Genomic DNA, 17,400 nt, shown 5'->3' with positions numbered 1-17,400 from the left:
TCCTATATTCTGGAGAGTAAATATATCATCTCCATTGACTGGGACCAATGAAGGAGGCAAAGCGATTAGGAAACTATTAACATATAAACGTGTGGTTTTAAGTCATTAGGGCAGTAAGAGCTGGGCCTGCTTTGGCAGACAGAATCTCTGCCTACATAAACAAGGTAAGCAGTGTGTTCTCGGGTGAGCCAGGGCTTGAACCAGTCTTCCTAGCCCCTCTGGACCAGAAAAGAATTAAAAGCCCTGGGCTCGGGGTTGGGGATTTAGCTCAGTGGTAGAGCGCTTGCCTAGCAAGCGCAAGGCCCTGGGTTCAGTCCCCAGCTCCGGAAAAAAAAAAAAAAAAAAGCCCTGGGCTCCTCAGGACACTTCAGACTTAGTTTCAGATTGATCTACTTAGCCAAACTTTCAGTCTCCAGACTCACATTGAGGGCGTTGGACAGAACAAAGCCCACAACGTCCCCAGTTAAGGTTTTTCTATAAATAACCAGCAGCAGGGCGGAACAGAAAACGACCAAGTTTCCAACCAGCTCCAGCCGGATTGCAAGCCACCTGTACAGTCACAGAAGCAGAAGGAGAGGGGTCGTTAGTCTCTTCCTCTCAAGCCACTGAAGAATTTCCGTTCCCCGGATCTTTCTCTTTCAAAGGCATCCCTAACTGCTTGTCACGGTCCCGAGACCTTCTCATTTCTTGTCATTTGCACCTTTGCTAAACTGCCTAACTCTTCTCCCTGTGGCCTCTGCTTCTTCGTGACTTTCGAGCGCTGTGCCTATGGCGTGTCTTGTCTCCCGTCTCAGGGGACCAAACACAACAAGATGTTTAATTTACCCAGCAGTTGAACGGGACTTGAGTTTCCAAATACTCACAAATGTCATGTGACTTTTACTGTAAGTGTAAGGAAGACATTGATATTTCAGTGGAGAGGGCAAGGCCACTTGGTCAATGCAGGCCTGGGATAGAGAAACCAGTCTCTAACTTCAAAGTCCATACTTTCTTCTTTCTACTTACATAGCATGACCAGGCTGTGTGTGCGTGTGTGGTCAGGATGAACTTTATACCACTGCCTATGCCTGCTCTCCCGTGCCAGATGCCAAACACGCAGGGCCCTGAGACAATCATTTAAGTAAATCCTTAAGGGAGGCCTCACCTGTTGGAGGTAATCCAGGAAAAGACACATTTCTGGTTGGTGTCAATCTGCTTCTCATTCCAAGCTAGAAATCGCTGCTGGTGCTCAAAGGCACGGATAACGGGCAAACCTGTGACAGTCTCACTGAAGTGAGAATAGATCGGAGATTTGGTGACAGAATCCAACCGTCTCAGCTGGCGGGAAGTAGCCACATAAAAAACCTGAACACAAAAAAACCAAGAGTCAGTTAGTGACAGGAAACTATACCCTCCTCCTCTTCTTCTTCTTCCTCTTCTTCCTCCTCCTTCTCCTCCTCCTCCTTTCTTCCTCCTCTTCCTCTTCCTCTCCTCCCCCTCTTCTTCTTCCTTCCTCTCTCCCCTTCCCCCTCCTCCTCTTCTTTCTTTCTCCTCCCTCCTCCTCCCCCTTTCCACTCCTCTCTTTTCCCCCTCTTCCCCCCCTCTTCCCCTTTTCCCCACCTCCTCTTCTTCCCCCTCTTCTGCCTCTTCTTCTTCCTTCCCCCTTCTGAGATATTCGTTTAAGTAAATACTTAAGGGGGTCCTCACCTAATGGAGGTAATCCAGGGAAAAGACATATTTCTGGCTGGTGTCAATCTGCTTCTCATTTGCATGCTTTCCCCCTCCCCCTTTTCCTTCCTCCTCTTCCCCCTCCTCCCCCTCTCCCCTTCCTCTTCTTTCTTCCCCCTCCTCCTTTTCCCTCTCCTTTCTCTCCCCCCATGGCCCCCTCTTTGTTTTTCTGCCTCGATCCAACATTTGTCCCTTGATGGCTGTGGCTCACGTCTGAACAGAAAGAAAGCCTGGAATACGAGGTCCGGCTAGAAGAATAAGGAGGTAGACGGAAGGGAGCAGTAAGAAGACCGCAGCAGAGGGGAGCAGAGGGAGGCAAAACTGAGGAGACTGCTGCAGCCTTGGAGACTCGAGTTTCTAAAGCACAGAGTTTTGTTGTTGGAGCCAAGGTATCCACATGTTATCCAAACGGCAGTTCCTGTACTAGCTAGAGAAACGATTACCAAGAGATTTTGTACAAAAAAAAAAAAAAATGCTAGGCCCCAGGGGGTGTGTAAAGTAGGAAGGAGATGACTCAGTGCTTTTGCAGAGGTCCTGGGTTCTGTTCCCAGCACCTACCTGGTGGCTCACGGCCATCTGTAACTCTCGTGCTGTGGGCAGCAGACATGCACACGGCACCTAGGCATACGCTGCAGGCAAAATGCTCACCCACAGGAAATAAAATCAATGCCACGTCTCTTAAAAATAATTGGGAATGCAGTTTGATTAAAATGAAGATTGGCCAGTGGAGTGACCAGAGCTGCTCCTCCATGGTATGCTGGGAAACATCGTTGGGAAGGTATCTGAGCAGGTAAGCGGAACTGACACTGAGAAAATATAGGCAAACTGTCCACAGACGAAAGGCAGGGTGGAGAGGTTCGAAGTGTTGCTGGAACCTGTCAGGATTTGCTGGAGCACGAACAAAAACTGAGCATTTGAGAATGAAAGTGCAAAGGACGATGGCTCAGAGTCTCCTCGAATAACCCTGCCTGACTTGTAGATTTGCTAGGACTAGTTAAAAGGCTGCTTGGACATGGATGTGTACCCGCAGAATTCCACACGGGCACGAGGTACTACTATCTTACCACAGGATTCGAGGCAATGCAACCATGTTGAGTGCCCTGATAACTGTAAGCAGAAATAAACCCTCTCCCTCCCCAACTTGTTTTGATCATGGCGTTTCATCACAGCAACAGAACCCTAAGACAGGGAGCTTTATGAAGCTGTGAAAATGTACCCCAAATAATCAATCTCCCTCCCTCGACCCCTCCCTCCTCCTTTCACCTTCCCTCCCTCTCATGCTAGGCAAATGCTCTGCCACCAAGCTATACTCCTACTCCTCAAAATAGGAGCGATGGCTCAGTGGTTAAGAGCACTGGCTGCTCTTCCAAAGGACCTAGGTTCAATTCCCAGCTCACAACGGTCTATAATTCCAGGGTATCTGACATCCTCATACAGACACACATGGAGGCAGAATACCAATGTACATCAAAAAGCAAGCAAACAAACACCCCCTGTCATTTAAGAACATCATCAGCAACTACAGAACGTTACATAAAAGAATAAACAGCATCAACAAAATGTTTTGAATCCAAACATGTTTCCTATCTAAGCTCTCTGGGGGAGATGTAGGGTGACACATGCTGTGACCCACACACTAATGCTGACAACTGAGCCTTGGATGAGCCCTGTGCTTTGCTGGGCATATCAGAGACACTGGAGTGGAGCAGCTCACGGTAAACACGGAGGCAGCGCCTCAAGGATTTCAGAAGCGGAGAGGAAGGGAGACCCAGCCTTTCTTTCCCAAACCTACCTGCACCGAGATATAAAGAATGCTGAGAGGAATGATGATGATAGCGAAGACTGGGGTGGCCATGCAGATCATGACAAGAGTGCCAACAATGCCAAAGAAACACATCGTCCAGCTTCGAAAAGTCTGGGGGAGCAAGTCGTCCACAGTAGAAATATCCTAGGGATAGGAATGAGAAGACACAATGATCAGTGAACTTGTAAGATGTTGTCCGTCTTCCCGATTCCAGCCTGGAACGCTCAACTAGTTTTATTTAGTTCCTTAGGACTTTCTCCTTTGTCATTTCATCTCCTCAAGCCGTCTGTCTGTAACAGATCATATTGGTCACCCACAATTGATCAAATTTCTGTGGTTCCCTTACTTTTCCAAATTCTTCCAAAGACACAGGGCGATAATCTTCAGATTTTCCAATAGATTTGGTAGATTTTTCACTCTCTCGTTCATCAACTTCATTGAACCTTACATTGCAAACTCTTAGAGCCTTTCAGGGAAATCCTCAGTTTAAGGGTTCTCATTCTATTAAGTACCCAGTAGAGAGTCTGGTGCACAATAGACATCCAATCGGCACTTAGGGAAAGGAAAGGGGACTGGGTCAATCTCCCGGTGGCTCAGCATCCCGAGCAAGGAACCCGGAAGTGAAAGATGGGGTTAACTGCCACATTGTCTTATGTCATGCCAGATAAATGAGAAAACTAACAGAAGGATAGATAGTTTGGAACAAACTCGGAGAGCCCATTTTATATCTTGGGTTGCCCTTGCCTGGCTCTCCTAGAGGATCCCGCTACTCCTATATATCTGTTTTATATGTGAACAGTAAGACAAGTCCGGATGCTTTCTGGGATTTCCCAAATCCAGCCTGGGACACCAGTTGGCAAGAGAGTTCTGTATTGGGGCACTTCTGAGTCTGTACCTGACCCACGCTATGCCAGCACACACACATGTTAGCCATGTTAAGGGCTGGCAGAAATGACAAATCCTCACCAGCTGTACTTCTTAGAGGATTATTTTAACCCTTACCTATCATAGATTCTCCACCCTTTTTTCTTCTACTCTCTCTTTTCTTAAGGACTCGGTCCTTGCTTCTTGAAGAGCCCATATCAAACGTGCTCATAGCCCAGGACCACCTCTGCAACATAACTTATCATATGATTTTGAGTTTTCTTTTCCAAGTAGGACTGGTCAACAAATCTGATTGTAGTCTAACCAGCTCACAGGAAGTTCCCTGCATCCATTCCCAGAAGATAGGCCATGCATATAAAGGACACTAGAAAGACCGCAGAGGCTGTAGAATTCTTCTGAGAAATATCTGCATCCAAAAGTATGTGCTCTTTACTGACTAACTAGCAGGCAGCCTATTTAAGCGGTCTCCAATGTCAACCTCACTCTTTCTACAGGAAGAGGAGAAATGGGAAGTTACCCGTCTACTATCAAAGCGATTGCTATGTCCTCCGATCCTGACTGTAGGCTATGATCCGCCCACAGTGCAGGGCTATTCATACATCTTATAAAATGCGTTTTCCCTTTCATAAGCACAGAGCTAAGACTTGTGCTGACGATGCTTCACAATCATTCAAAGTTGCCTGGTTTCTACCTCTAATCCTGAAGCTTCCATTTCAGAGGCGCCATTGAACAATTAGGTCTAGTCCATGGAAGGAGGCCGTCTTCACATCTCATAGTACTAGGCTCGTTGGAAATACTCAACTAACGGTAGGAAAGGAATGCCCAAGTGGCCACGGGTCTGTGCACATGGAAGCAGCATTTGAGATCCTCTTACCGCACAGATGTCCCGATCCAAAATTCAGACCTAACTTACTGGTTCTCGAAGCATCAAAAGTTTTAAGAATGGAGACACAAATCAAGGAAAACAGTAATCCTACGATCCCTTCTGTTAGCCATCCTGAGCAGTGAGTGTGATTTTTCTGGAGCGTCCTTCCCCTCCCCCCTGCTCTGTTGCCCACTCCTCACCACTACAATACTCACTGTTTCTCTTGCCTTAATGATTTAATATCAGTTTTTCTGATATTTCCCATCCTTGCCATCTGGTTAGAGCTCTTTTTCTATCATTCCTTTGTGCCCCCAGAACACCTCTGCACGTGCTATTGTTGCTTTTTTTTTTTTAAAGATTTATTCACTTATTGTATATAGGTACACTGTAGCTGTCTTCAGATACACCAAAAGAGGGCATCGGATCTCTTTACAGATGGTTGTGAGCCACCATGTGGTTGCTGGGACTTGAACTCAGGACCTCTGGAAGAGTAGTTGGGTGCTCTTAACCGCAGAGCCATCTCTCCAGCCCACTACTGTTGCTTTTAATCACACCACAAGTCTTCCTGTCTTTCATTTTTCTCCTTCACTAGATAATAAGCTACTGAAAGGCCTGAGGCGTCCATCTCTAGGATTCTTGAGATTTCACAGGTAGTACCCCAGAAATGCATGCACGCTGGGTAGACAAAGAACCCAAGCCGCAGAGTTGGTTTGGGCGAGGGGGCTCTCTCTCTCTCTCTTCGAAATTAGAAAGGTCCTCAGTATCTAAGCACCGCGGTGTGTAAAGATACTTACACCAGAAAATCTGTTCACAATCCGGCCTGTGGGAGTTGTGTCAAAAAACCTCATGGGTGCCCGGAGGATGTTGGTTAACAGCTGCTCGTGCAAAGCTTTTGATGCATTTCTGCAAGCATATATGCTCCGCAGAGTTGAAATAAGCAAACATATACCTAGAAATAGAACCACTATTGTTAATGCCTTGCTGTAGGTTGATGTCATTATACTGAAGCCTGTGATTGGACGAGAAGGAAGGGAGGCGGGAACAGAAGTTTTAGAAGGGCGGGAGAAGGAGCCTGAGTGAGGAGTGGAGCTGGGAGAACATGGCGGCAGATGTTGAGTCTTCTCTGCGCATAGATACAGGTTGTTGTGACTGTTTTTAAGGGATGAGTGTGTACAGGGTTTTGTGCCGTCTAGACCGGCAAGTTATAGCTCATCAATTGGATCAGAGGTTATTGTGTGGTGTGTTCTTTCATGTCGCAACTTAATTGAGTTCAAGAGATGGCGCGGTGGCCTGATGCACCAAGCCCGCCATGGAATTGGGACGTGTTTTTCCTGGCGTGGTAACAACCCGCTGAGGGAACTGTGAATGAAAACAAAGCAAGGCGCCATGCTGGAACGGCTTGTGGACTGCCCCGGTAGCAGAAAGCCGCTGCCGGGAGAGATACTAATTAGAGATAGTTAAATGGTTAGTTCCATTTGGTCCCACGGGTGCTGGAACTAACTCTAGGGAGCAGCATGGCAAGGTGCCACTCTGGAATGGCCCGCAGACCGCCTGGGTCAGAGAGTACTTGGGGGCAGCATGGAGCTGCTGAGACAAATTAGCCCACCAGAGCCGGAACTAGTGAGAGTGCGACTGCCTGGGTACACGCGGGAACCAGTCACTCCTTTTAAATATTTACCTCAACACCTTGCACACAGGCTCCTGAAGATCTCTGCCTGGGACACAATAGCAAATGCTTTTCTGGGTCGTAGGAAATGTACAGGGTCTGGACAAATCCCACAAAGACATCGATCAACGTCATTAGTCATACCTTGTGCTAATCCCAGAGCTCCAAAGACCCCAATTCTCATGTCCCTATGAGAAGACGAATTGTTGGTCCCATTCAAGTTGTCAGAGTCACTGGTCCAAGCACTCAGCCAGAGGTTAGAGCCGATAAAAGCAACATTATTCAATCCGTAGAAAAGGATGATGAAAAGTATGGACCACCACCCTACTGCCTGTAGATACTTCAGGTAGATGGAGAACTTGACCTGCAAAGATTCAACATTATCCCTGAGAGCTTTGGGTAAGGAATTAAAGAAAACTAACTGTTGGGATAGGGTGGGGGTGGGGGTGTTGTGCTGGATAGTTTTGTGTGTGTGTGTGTGTGTGTGTGTGTGTGTGTGTGTGTGTGTGTGTGTGTGTGTTTACCTTCCCGGTTTCCACAAATTCTTTCTTAATTAGTTTTTGTCCTTCCACTTCTTTTTCCTTCTCCTTCAAGACGTTCACATTTTTAATCTTCAAGGAGTTTTTGAGGGACTTCCCACGTCGGCTGCTGGACCTAGAGCTGGTGTAGAGAAGGGAAAACACACTCGAGCGTGTAGACGCTTCGCAGGGGTCTTCGCACAAGCAGGCGTCATAACCTCTCCTGCTGGCCTCAGAGTGCATTCAGAGCTGAGGGCTGGTGAACTGCCACAGCCCTTCCTCCCCACACCCTCCCTTCCCCGCCACCCAGGGAAACAAAGGCAGAGCTGACTCTTCAAGAAATCTATTCTCTCGGGGAAAGTCCACATAGGAAAAGAAAGAGCGAGTAGAATTAAGGAAGCGATAAGAATTGTCAGCTGAATACACCAGCTACCTGCGGCTCAGTGTACGGCGAAGACTATTTTCTCTTCTCATGGCCAAGGAAGCTGCGTCCTCAGGGATTTCCTCCACGGTGGGAATCAGCCCATCATCGTCGTCTTCCGCCTCACTGTCATTATTGACTAAGGAGACAGACGTGTTAAAGTTAGGGAATAGCACAGGACTCATAACACCACGAGAAAGGAGAGAGGAGCCCCTTGTACGCTGTTCACCAAGGGAGTTCTGGTAGATCAACAGTCTAGACTATTTATAATTCAAAGGTCTCTTTTTAACGATGGGATCTTGGTCATTGAACACCTTATAGTCATTTAATGTGCCTCGTTTCCATCTCTCTTTTCTCAGCTAATAATAATAAAATATCATACCGTAAACATCACTGTAGACTTGATACCTAGCGGTCAAACAGCCATAGGGAGAGTTGCCTGAGAACTGGCTTTCATGGTACCGGAAGGTACATGCAAGCTTCCAAGGGAGGGAAGCAACCAATAGTCCTATCCAGCTCGGCACAGCGGCGACAGACATAGCATGACACCCCTGAGGCGAAGCAGTGGCTGGGAAACCTCGGCAGTAACCAGAAGCGCTCTAGTTGGCCTTAACTCTCACCCACTCAGCAAGAAAGAAACTACGGCTGGTGCTAAAGGGTTGGAGGGAGGAAAGGGAGTTGGGAGGGGGAAATGGTGTATGTGAGTACGCATGTGTGCGCACGTGTGTGTGAGTGTGTATGTGTATGTGTGTGTGTGTTTTCTTCTTTAGCCCCTTAAGGATTCTGCTGTCACCTTGATAGTGCCTGTATAGCTTCTAGAAGTACAGACAACAAATTCGTTTTTGTTTAAACTCTCTAGTTTATGTTACTTTGTTATAGCAGCTTATAGGAATTTAATATACATTGTCAATATCAATACAACTTACTTTCCCCTCCCCTCATTCCAATTAAATTCCAAGTCCCAGAACCAACAAAATCACATGCTATATGCTCAGGGCCTTACATAATTGCTCAGAAATGACCTCCCAACAATTTCTGGAATACTTTTCCAAGCCTCCCCCTGTCTCCAAATCCTGACCTCTCATTTGTGACCACTACCTGATGCTGTACCCGGTACAACTGTTGTAAGACCCTTGGAAAGAGTCACAGTAAACAGGCTCAGATGCTAACCATGGCTAATGAGTGAGCCATGGTGATGGTGGAGCACAATGGTGGTAGTGGGAGCACAATGGTGGTGTGGTGGTGGGAGCACAATGGTGGTGGGAGCACAATGGTGGTAGGAATTGTTTCTATGGTTCAAACACACAGTAATATTTAATGTATTAATCAATATTCCTTTGTTAAAGATTTTCAAAATTTTACCATCCTGTTAAGCTGTCCAGGATTTATGAATTGGAAGCAGTTTGGGTAGGGTGTTTAATTTGAGTAAAAGGGAGCTTGTCATCCCTCTAGGTGGATGCCCTATATTATTGCTCCCTCCCTCCCCTCAGCCAATAGGGGCCCACAAATTCAAACATTCCGTTGTACATGCTGAAGGGTTTTTTTTTTTTCTTTTGATTGCATGTCAGAGGCAGCAAAGTAGAAAGTCCCACTCATTTGACCCAGACACAGAGTTTTACTTTCTGTGTTTCTTTTTTTAAAGATATATATATATATATATATATATATATATATATATATATGTATATGGGTATATTATAGCTTCAGACACACCAAAAGAGGGCATCAGATCCTATTACAGATGGGCCACCATGTGGTTGCTGGGGATTGAACTCAGGACCTCTGGAAGAGCAGTCAGTGCTCTTAACCTCTGAGCCATCTCTCCAGCCCTCTATGTTTCTTTATAGAGACCCAGAGCACAGAGGAATGGAGTTTGAATCTCTGGGGCATTTAGTTCCAAATGTAATTCACTGGACACTAAATAACTCTGGATATAGATACTGGTTTACTGCCCCACTAAGACCCCAAGTTCCATCCTGTTCCAACCCTGCTTATATACCTGTGGCCTCTCCTTCAGGCCCTGAATGCTTCATAAATGTCTTCCAGTTCTTAGCAAACACTCCCTTCTTGTCCAACAGGTCACGATAGGATCCTTTCTCTAAGATGGTGCCTTTCCCCAGAACTACAATCTCATCCACTTGGGGAAGGAAGTGAATGCCATGAGTAACAAAGATTCTCGTCTGTAAACACAAAATCAAGTTGCTTTGAGGATTCCAGGCTCACCAATATCCCTGGATTGCTCTAAAAAGAGAGAAAGAGCTTGTCAATCCGTAGTGGGAGCTTTGCTTTAGAACGCGGGCCTCGACCACTTGACCCATTTCACTTTACATTCTGTTCCCAGCATAAAACATTACCCTGTGGGCGAAAGGAGACACCTAGAGTCATGGATCTATGCGTAATTATTTTCCTATAGCGTCATGAGGTTTACTGACGTATGCTTTCTTCCGTGTTCCTGAATAACAACACCGAGCTGAGAGACTCCCTTAGACCAACGCCTATCCTTATAGAAAGATTACTGGTTAATTATTCCTTTTCACTTACTAGACTTTCCCTTACCTAGATAGCTAGTCAACCGTATGGGAAAGAACTGCCCAGACCTTTTAGTAAGTTAGGGATACCATGAGGAAAGAGACGTCATTTTTACCCAGACCTTCCTGGTGTTGGAGAGTTGACACACTTTGTAATCCTATGTTGATTGAGACAGGAACTCAACTCCCAGAAAGACGGGTCAGTCAATGAGGAAGTCGAATGAGAGCATGCAGGGTTGTAATGGGCTTCTGAGAGATTACCTGGGCCCACTGCACTAGCCCTCTGCCTCACCGTGCAACGGCAACTAGAGTCTTCTTAACTGAAATATCTAGAAGATTCTATCCCTCATGTCTCTGTCCCTTCCCCAAGTTCCTTGGTAAAACATGGGGATTCCTCCGAAGTTTCCAATGCTGGTTGTGTAGAGTGTCATTGAGACAGCTTTTGTTTCTTTGTTTTGTTTTTCCAACAAACTTGCCACAGGGTAGATGTCAGTTCATGAGTGAATGAAACCTAGAAAGTCTTAGGGACAGAAGACTGGACTACGACCAGGAAGGGGAGGGAATACCTGCAGACCTACGGAGCTTAACACAGAGGCAGAGAGCCTCGGTAGGACAGCAGGCTGCCCCGTCAGCCCTGTCACCCTCTGCCTAGCAGCATTCAAGAAATCTTGAAGGGAGTAAGCCAAATACGGTTAGACTCTCCCTGCTTATTGCTACGGAAAATGCTACCATCAACAGAGGGGCAAAGATAGATATTTCTTGTTCTAACCACAGGTCTAACTCCCTCCCCACTCCCCCAGTATCAGAACAAGAGAGAAAGCCTGTTAGAATCAGTTTCAGTCTAGGCCATGAATTCATAATGGGAGCCTTCAAGGGACAGACGTTAACTCGGACTAGTCTGACAGGAAGAAGATAGGCAAGAACATCTTCTTCAGAACAATGCTACTCCTCCAGATGTGTCTGACTCACCCCAAGCCCTCCCCTCCTGCCCTCATCACTGAACACCTCCTCACCTTGCCAGCCAACAGGCCATTGGGGCCCACAACGTTGTTGAAAATGTGTTTTCCCACATGAGCATCCACAGCCGACAGGGGGTCGTCCAGAATATAGATGTCCGCATCTTGATAGGCAGCTCTGGCCAGGCTGACTCGCTGCTTCTGACCACCACTGAGATTTATCCCCTGAGGAGGAAAGGGATTGTATTAACCAACGCTCTGAGACCTACTTCACCCGTCTGCTCGGGAGGGGTGAAAAGAAGACATTTGCTCAATAAGGTGTTAAGGCTTGAACGTGTTCTGTTTCTTTATATAAACATGTCACTTCTATTCAAATAACTTTAGCCCAAATAATTAGTCCTGTCCGACTTTTCATGCATGCAGTTTGGTTATTTAATACTCTGACACTTTCCGCCCTGTGGTCAAGTGGCTCTAATGTAAGGCAGGGGACCTGTCACTAAATAATTGTTCAGTCAGCCGAGTCTGGCTGAAAGGAAAAGACAACTCTGGAGCTGTTTCTTCACTCATCTCTACTAGCAAGAGTTTGAGGCTAGCCTAGACTAGCAAGCTCCAGGTCAGTCAAGGCTACATAGTTAGACCACGACTCAAAACACATACAAAAAAAAACCAGTTATTTATATAAAGTATGCAGCCATACAGACATGTTTTGCTTGTTTGTAACTATCGTGATTTATCAACACGTGTTTTCACTACTGTCCTCACTGCCTGTACTGGCTGGTTTCCTGTGTCAACACAAGCTGGAGTTATCACAGAGAAAGGAGCCTCCTTTGAGGAAATGCCTCCATGAGATCCAGCTGTAAGGCATTTTCTCAATTAGTGATCAAGAGGGAAGGGCTCATTGTGGGTGGTGCCATCCCTGGGCTGGTGTCTTGGGTTTTGTAAGAAAGCAGGCTGAGCAAGCCAGGGGGAGCAAGCCAGTAAGCAGCGCCCCTCCATGCCCACTGCACCAGCTCCTGCCTCCAGGTTCCTGCCCTGTGTGAGTTCCTGTCCTGACTTCCTTTGGTGATGAACAGCAATGTGAAGTGTAAGCTGAATAAACTCTTTCCTCCCCAACTTGCTCCTGGATCATGATGTTTTGTGCAGGAATAGAAACCCTGACTAAGACACTGTTTTTCTTCAATGATTTCTGTGCCCTTCAAGGTTCCTTGCCCCAAGTACCTTCTCTCCGATCTCAGCCATGTCTCCTCCAGGCAACATTTCCAAGTCTGGGAGGAGAGCGCATGCTTTGAGAACTTGCTGGTACTTCTTTTCATTGTATTCGGACCCAAACAAGATGTTGTCTTTGATGGTTCCATTCTGAATCCAGGACTGCTGAGGGACATAGGCTGTGGATCCCTAAATGGAAAGGAGCAGACCATCTGACAGTCACTCTTACAGAAATGGACGTTGGACAGTGGCAAGGAACAAGCAACGCTTAGGTTTGAAGGGCTATATTCTAGGCTCCCTAAATATCTGGTGTTTATTAATTTCGCTGACTGGAAAGTAAGACCAACCTCCTACCATTAAACATCCTCTTCCCCGCATGTCCTTTTATACGATCGTTATCTTGCCATGGTTTTGAAAACCAAAAGGCATGTACATGCTGCTAGGAATAAGGGTTTAGTCTAATCCAATGACTTGATTAGAACTAATAGAATGTTAGTTCTTTCAAATGGCATAGATGACACCCTGGGGAGAAAAATCCAAGAGATTGAAATTAACACAGTAAAAGGATAGAGACTGGTAAAGGACTGCTTTTGAGAAATGACTGAATTGAAAGTTAGCGATAAAAGGTCTCCTAAAAGGAGTTAGGAGACAGTTATTCTACACTCCTGTCCGCTACAGCATGCTTTCTAAATGCATATGGCCCCCTGGAGACTGATAAACACTGGCATGATCTCTGCATACTGTGAAAGAAGAAATGTTTGATTTCCCAAGCAGGTTAAGGTGAAGCATCTCGTGCGAGCTTTCTCATAATTAAAAGGTAAGCCCTAGAAGGTGCTAAAAAGATCTCTCGGGTCCAAATAGTGGCTGGTTTAATGATTGAAAATTACTTATGACTTCCTGTAAATCTAACTCTCGAGACGCTCAGAGAGTCCATGAAAATGCCACGACATCACTTCCTTCTGTTTTCAAACAGACACGCGAAACTTAACGTTGTGTCTTAGGACTTCTACTTAAAGATGTCGCTCTTGAAGAAGAAGGTGTGCTGGGCACTGTGCCACAAGCCTGAAGTGAAAGCCACTCAGGAGGCTGAGGGAGGACACCACAGATTCAAGGCTAGCTTGCACTGCAGAGGAAGGCAGGCTCCAACGTGTTTTAAAACAAAATGCAAGAAAAGGGGGCTGGTAGAAATGGTTAGTTCCAAAACCCATGAAAAGCTGGACACAGTAGTATGTGTCAGTGACACCAGTGCTCCTCAGGGGACTTGGGAAGCAGACACAGTAGAACCCGTTCTGGAAGCTTGTGGGTCAGCTAACGTGTACGCAGTAGTGAACAACAACAGAGACATCTGACGTTGTCTTCTGACCTTGACGTGCACACTGAGGTACAAGTATACACACACACACACACACACACACACACACACACACACACACACAGGGGTGGGAGGTATCAAAGCAAGGAGACAGTTGGGATATAGCTCAGAGGGAGAGCATTTGCCTTAGAGGGAGAGCATTTGCCTCGTCTCTACAAGGCTTTGGGTTCAGTTCCCATCACTGGGAGGGTGAGAGACTCAAGATTAACTATGTTGGGTACAAACGCCAGTGTTGACTTTACTGTTGTTGCTGGTTTTATTACTGCTTATTATCGGGACTCTGGTTACAAAGTAAAGCTTTTTGACTTTTTTTTTTTTTTTTTTTTTTTTTTTTTTTTTTTTTATTCTTTTTTTGAGCTGGGACTGAACCCAGGGCCTTGCGCTTGCTAGGCAAGTGCTCTACCACTGAGCCAAATCCCCAACCCCGCTTTTGACGTTTGAAGTCTTATTTTATTTCTAAGTGTTTTAAGTGTTTTTGCCTGTGTGTGCGTTTGTGTATCACACGCATGTCTTGTGTCCGGAGAGGCCAGAACAAAGTATTAGGTCCTCTGAAAGGGGAGTCACCGAAGGTGGTGAGCCACCATGTGGATGCTGGGAACCAAACCCCGTCCTCTGTGAGGGCAGCGAGCGCTCGTAACCGTTGAGCCATCTCTCCTGCCCCACAAAGTTAAGTTTTTAGTAATCTGTTACCACTTTTTCCTAGGCCCTTTTACGTTTATTGCATAGTTTTACAGATGTGAGGTTTTCAAACACACACACACACACACACACACACATTTACAATAGAAATGCTGTTCTGTGAAGGAAGACACGTCTAGTCAACGGTTTAAATAACCCGGTATGCATGTACAATTCACATTGACAGCTCATGAAAACCACAGAGTCTCAGAGTCTTGGGTTCTTTCTCCAGAGTCTGACTGTATAAGGCTGGAGAGAGGCAGAGAATCTACAGTTTAGAATTGCGTCAGATGCCTCTAAGACCCAACTGAGGTAACCACACTAAGGCTTGATTTGGGGTCTGAGGTCTTCTCCATTCCACTTCCACTCACCTGGATGGTGATGTGCCCGTGAACGTTTTCCATTTCTCCCAGCATGGCTGATACCAAAGAGGATTTCCCAGAGCCTACAGTGCCCACCACAGCCACCAGTTGGCCTGGCTTTATGTCCAGGTTCACACTGAAAGAGAGAAATGTTTTTGAAGGACATGGGTGGGTGGGGGCAGTCATACAAGGCGTTTCTCTGACTCTTTGTGAAATCTCATTTTAGATGGCTTTCCCATCAAGACTAGAAACTTTGCCGTGGATGTATGGGATCTCGAAGTCCTTCTTTATTACTGCTAAGTCCTCAGACACTGAAGAATGAGTTCTACTTATCGAACTCACCAAATAAGTTCCCATCAAAGGTGCATTTGCAACAGTAAATGTTCTCCTAGGGGGAGAAAGTTCTCTTAGATCTGACTCCTCTACACTGACTGGGTTAGAATCCTGGGAACTCTTTGTGCCATGACTATTTGAGTTCCTAAAGCACTTGGGACATCAGGAAACTGCCACATCGCCTTTCCCAACCTCCTCTGGGCTGCAGCAGTGAAGCAGGAACGGTGTCTGGTTTTCTCTCTACAAAGGAAAGCTTTGGGCTGGGAAGGTTAGACCAGTGACTGCTGCTCTGACCAATCCTGGTGCTGACCCCAGAGTGCACTTCAAGGCTATAGGGATAGGAGAGAGGGTGGGAAGTCATGGAGTTGGTTCCTTGGGGTGAAAGAACATACAGGTTCTGAACTGGAAGGCATCTATAGCCACAGGACTGAATCTAGGTTCCATCGTCTAGACTGGGGAGAAAAGCTAGATTCTAAAGTTGAGGAAGTGCGTGCCCTTTCTCCAGCCAGTATCTGGAGGAATGACTACTTCATGAAATTTTAACTGCAGACACACGGACTTGCAGCATGAAAGCAGATAGGAAATAGAACCACGGGGAGAGGCTCGGGATATTTAACTCAGCTCACTCCTCCAGGGGATAGCCTAAACTAGTATCCAAATGAATACAACATACAGTCTTTTCTGGTGTCCCACTGAATAGAGTCTTCTGAGAACAGGGTAGGGCAGGAGGACCCTGAGGAAGAGCTGGAAAGCAAGGGGGGGATGAACTCACTCTTGGATTGTGGCTTCCAAGTCCGGGTCCCAAGTAAAAGAGGCCTCTGAAAACTTCACAGCTTTATCTATTGAGAGGAGGGAAAAGGCCCTCTCTTTTAGTTACGTGGAGGTACTCGTGACTGTCCGTCTTTCCTTAGCCCACGTGTTTCTGATTTATCCGTCAGCCCCTGAAATCAGGTGTTGAGCGTATACTAGCAGGGGACAATGAACCAAAACTTGGGGACTCAAATTCCTTGGACCTCTAGATGCCCTGACCACCCCCCACCCCATGCCCAATACGGCCACAGCACCACTCCCACCCTACCCCAGTCCTCTAACACCTAGTCGTCTACGTGAGTTCTATGGTTTTATTTGACCCCTCCCCATATTGGACTCCAGTGGGCGCCTTCTGATTCAGAACCCACCTCAAGCTACCTTCCCAACCCCCGCACTTGGCTTCAGTCTTGAGTTCTGTTTCCTGGGTCCCATGCAGGACTCCCTGCTTATCTCAAAAATAGCTGTTTTGCTTTGAAGTCTGGCTAAGCGCTTTTCTTTAAGTGAGAACACAGTTTGTACTGTTTATTATACAAGACAAGTGCAGTTCAAAGTGGGTTCCCTAGCTCTTTCTTTCCATTCGTTGCTGTGCTTAAGCCCTGCCTACAGTCTGGTGCCAGTACTATGAATAATCTGTGGGAATAACTTCCACATTTGTTTACCAAAGTTGCTGACGTGGCGAATGGCAGATGTGTCTAAATCGTCTCCTCCCAAATACCTCTCCAGCCGGTCCACAGAAACACTGGCCTAGAGAAGGGCACACAAGACGATCAGGAGTGAGAAAACCCAGTAACACAGCCAACACAAGTTGGACTCCATGGGCTTTGTACTTGCTTTGGTTTGATTTGGTTTTTCGTGAAGTTGGGTGGGTAGGGAGATGGGAGAGACTCTGGAAGGAGTTGGGGGAGGGGGAAGAATAAACTCAAGATCTATTATATGAAAAATTCAAAGACTAAATAAAAGCATCATTTAATGATAAAGAGTTGGCCCTATGGAAACAAAGCTAAGGGGTAAGAAAGGACTTTGAGTTTGTTATTAGCCACGACTTTGCTAGAATTGGAACCTCCTGACCACTACCACAGACTCAGCCACACTTCAGCCCTGCAAGCTGTCCCACACTAGACAGAAGTATGTAAAGACAGCATGTCAGCTCTCAGAGACTCGGGTAATTCAACTCTGTCACTCTTTGGATCCAAATTTTGGACTTATTTCCAAAAGCTGTCTACCACCTTCTTCTGTGACAGAACCCTAACTTATACCTACTTCTGGTAACTGGGCCTCAGTCTTACCCC

The 17,400-nt window shown here is 46.3% G+C and overlaps 1 protein-coding gene across 1 annotated transcript in view; it reads right to left on the bottom strand.

Moving 5' to 3' along the window:
* The window catches only part of Abcc2 (ATP binding cassette subfamily C member 2), a 56,191-nt gene that overhangs the window by 8,924 nt on the left and 29,867 nt on the right, over nt 1-17,400 (bottom strand). Inside the window, exons 14-26 of the mRNA XM_032892024.1 lie at nt 16,771-16,855; nt 16,074-16,140; nt 14,978-15,104; nt 12,569-12,745; nt 11,408-11,575; nt 9,866-10,046; nt 7,879-8,005; nt 7,452-7,587; nt 7,072-7,291; nt 6,056-6,210; nt 3,500-3,655; nt 1,145-1,344; nt 423-549 (exon numbers count right to left, since the gene is read on the bottom strand). Of these exons, the coding sequence (XP_032747915.1) occupies nt 423-549; nt 1,145-1,344; nt 3,500-3,655; nt 6,056-6,210; nt 7,072-7,291; nt 7,452-7,587; nt 7,879-8,005; nt 9,866-10,046; nt 11,408-11,575; nt 12,569-12,745; nt 14,978-15,104; nt 16,074-16,140; nt 16,771-16,855 (1,926 nt within the window). The remainder of the gene's footprint in view (nt 1-422; nt 550-1,144; nt 1,345-3,499; nt 3,656-6,055; nt 6,211-7,071; nt 7,292-7,451; nt 7,588-7,878; nt 8,006-9,865; nt 10,047-11,407; nt 11,576-12,568; nt 12,746-14,977; nt 15,105-16,073; nt 16,141-16,770; nt 16,856-17,400) is intronic.

Source organism: Rattus rattus, chromosome 2 (genome assembly GCF_011064425.1).
Source record: "Rattus rattus isolate New Zealand chromosome 2, Rrattus_CSIRO_v1, whole genome shotgun sequence".
NCBI classification, from domain to species: Eukaryota; Metazoa; Chordata; class Mammalia; order Rodentia; family Muridae; genus Rattus; species Rattus rattus.
Note: the sequence above shows the minus strand (reverse complement) of the source record. Positions and strands in the feature narration are given on the sequence as shown.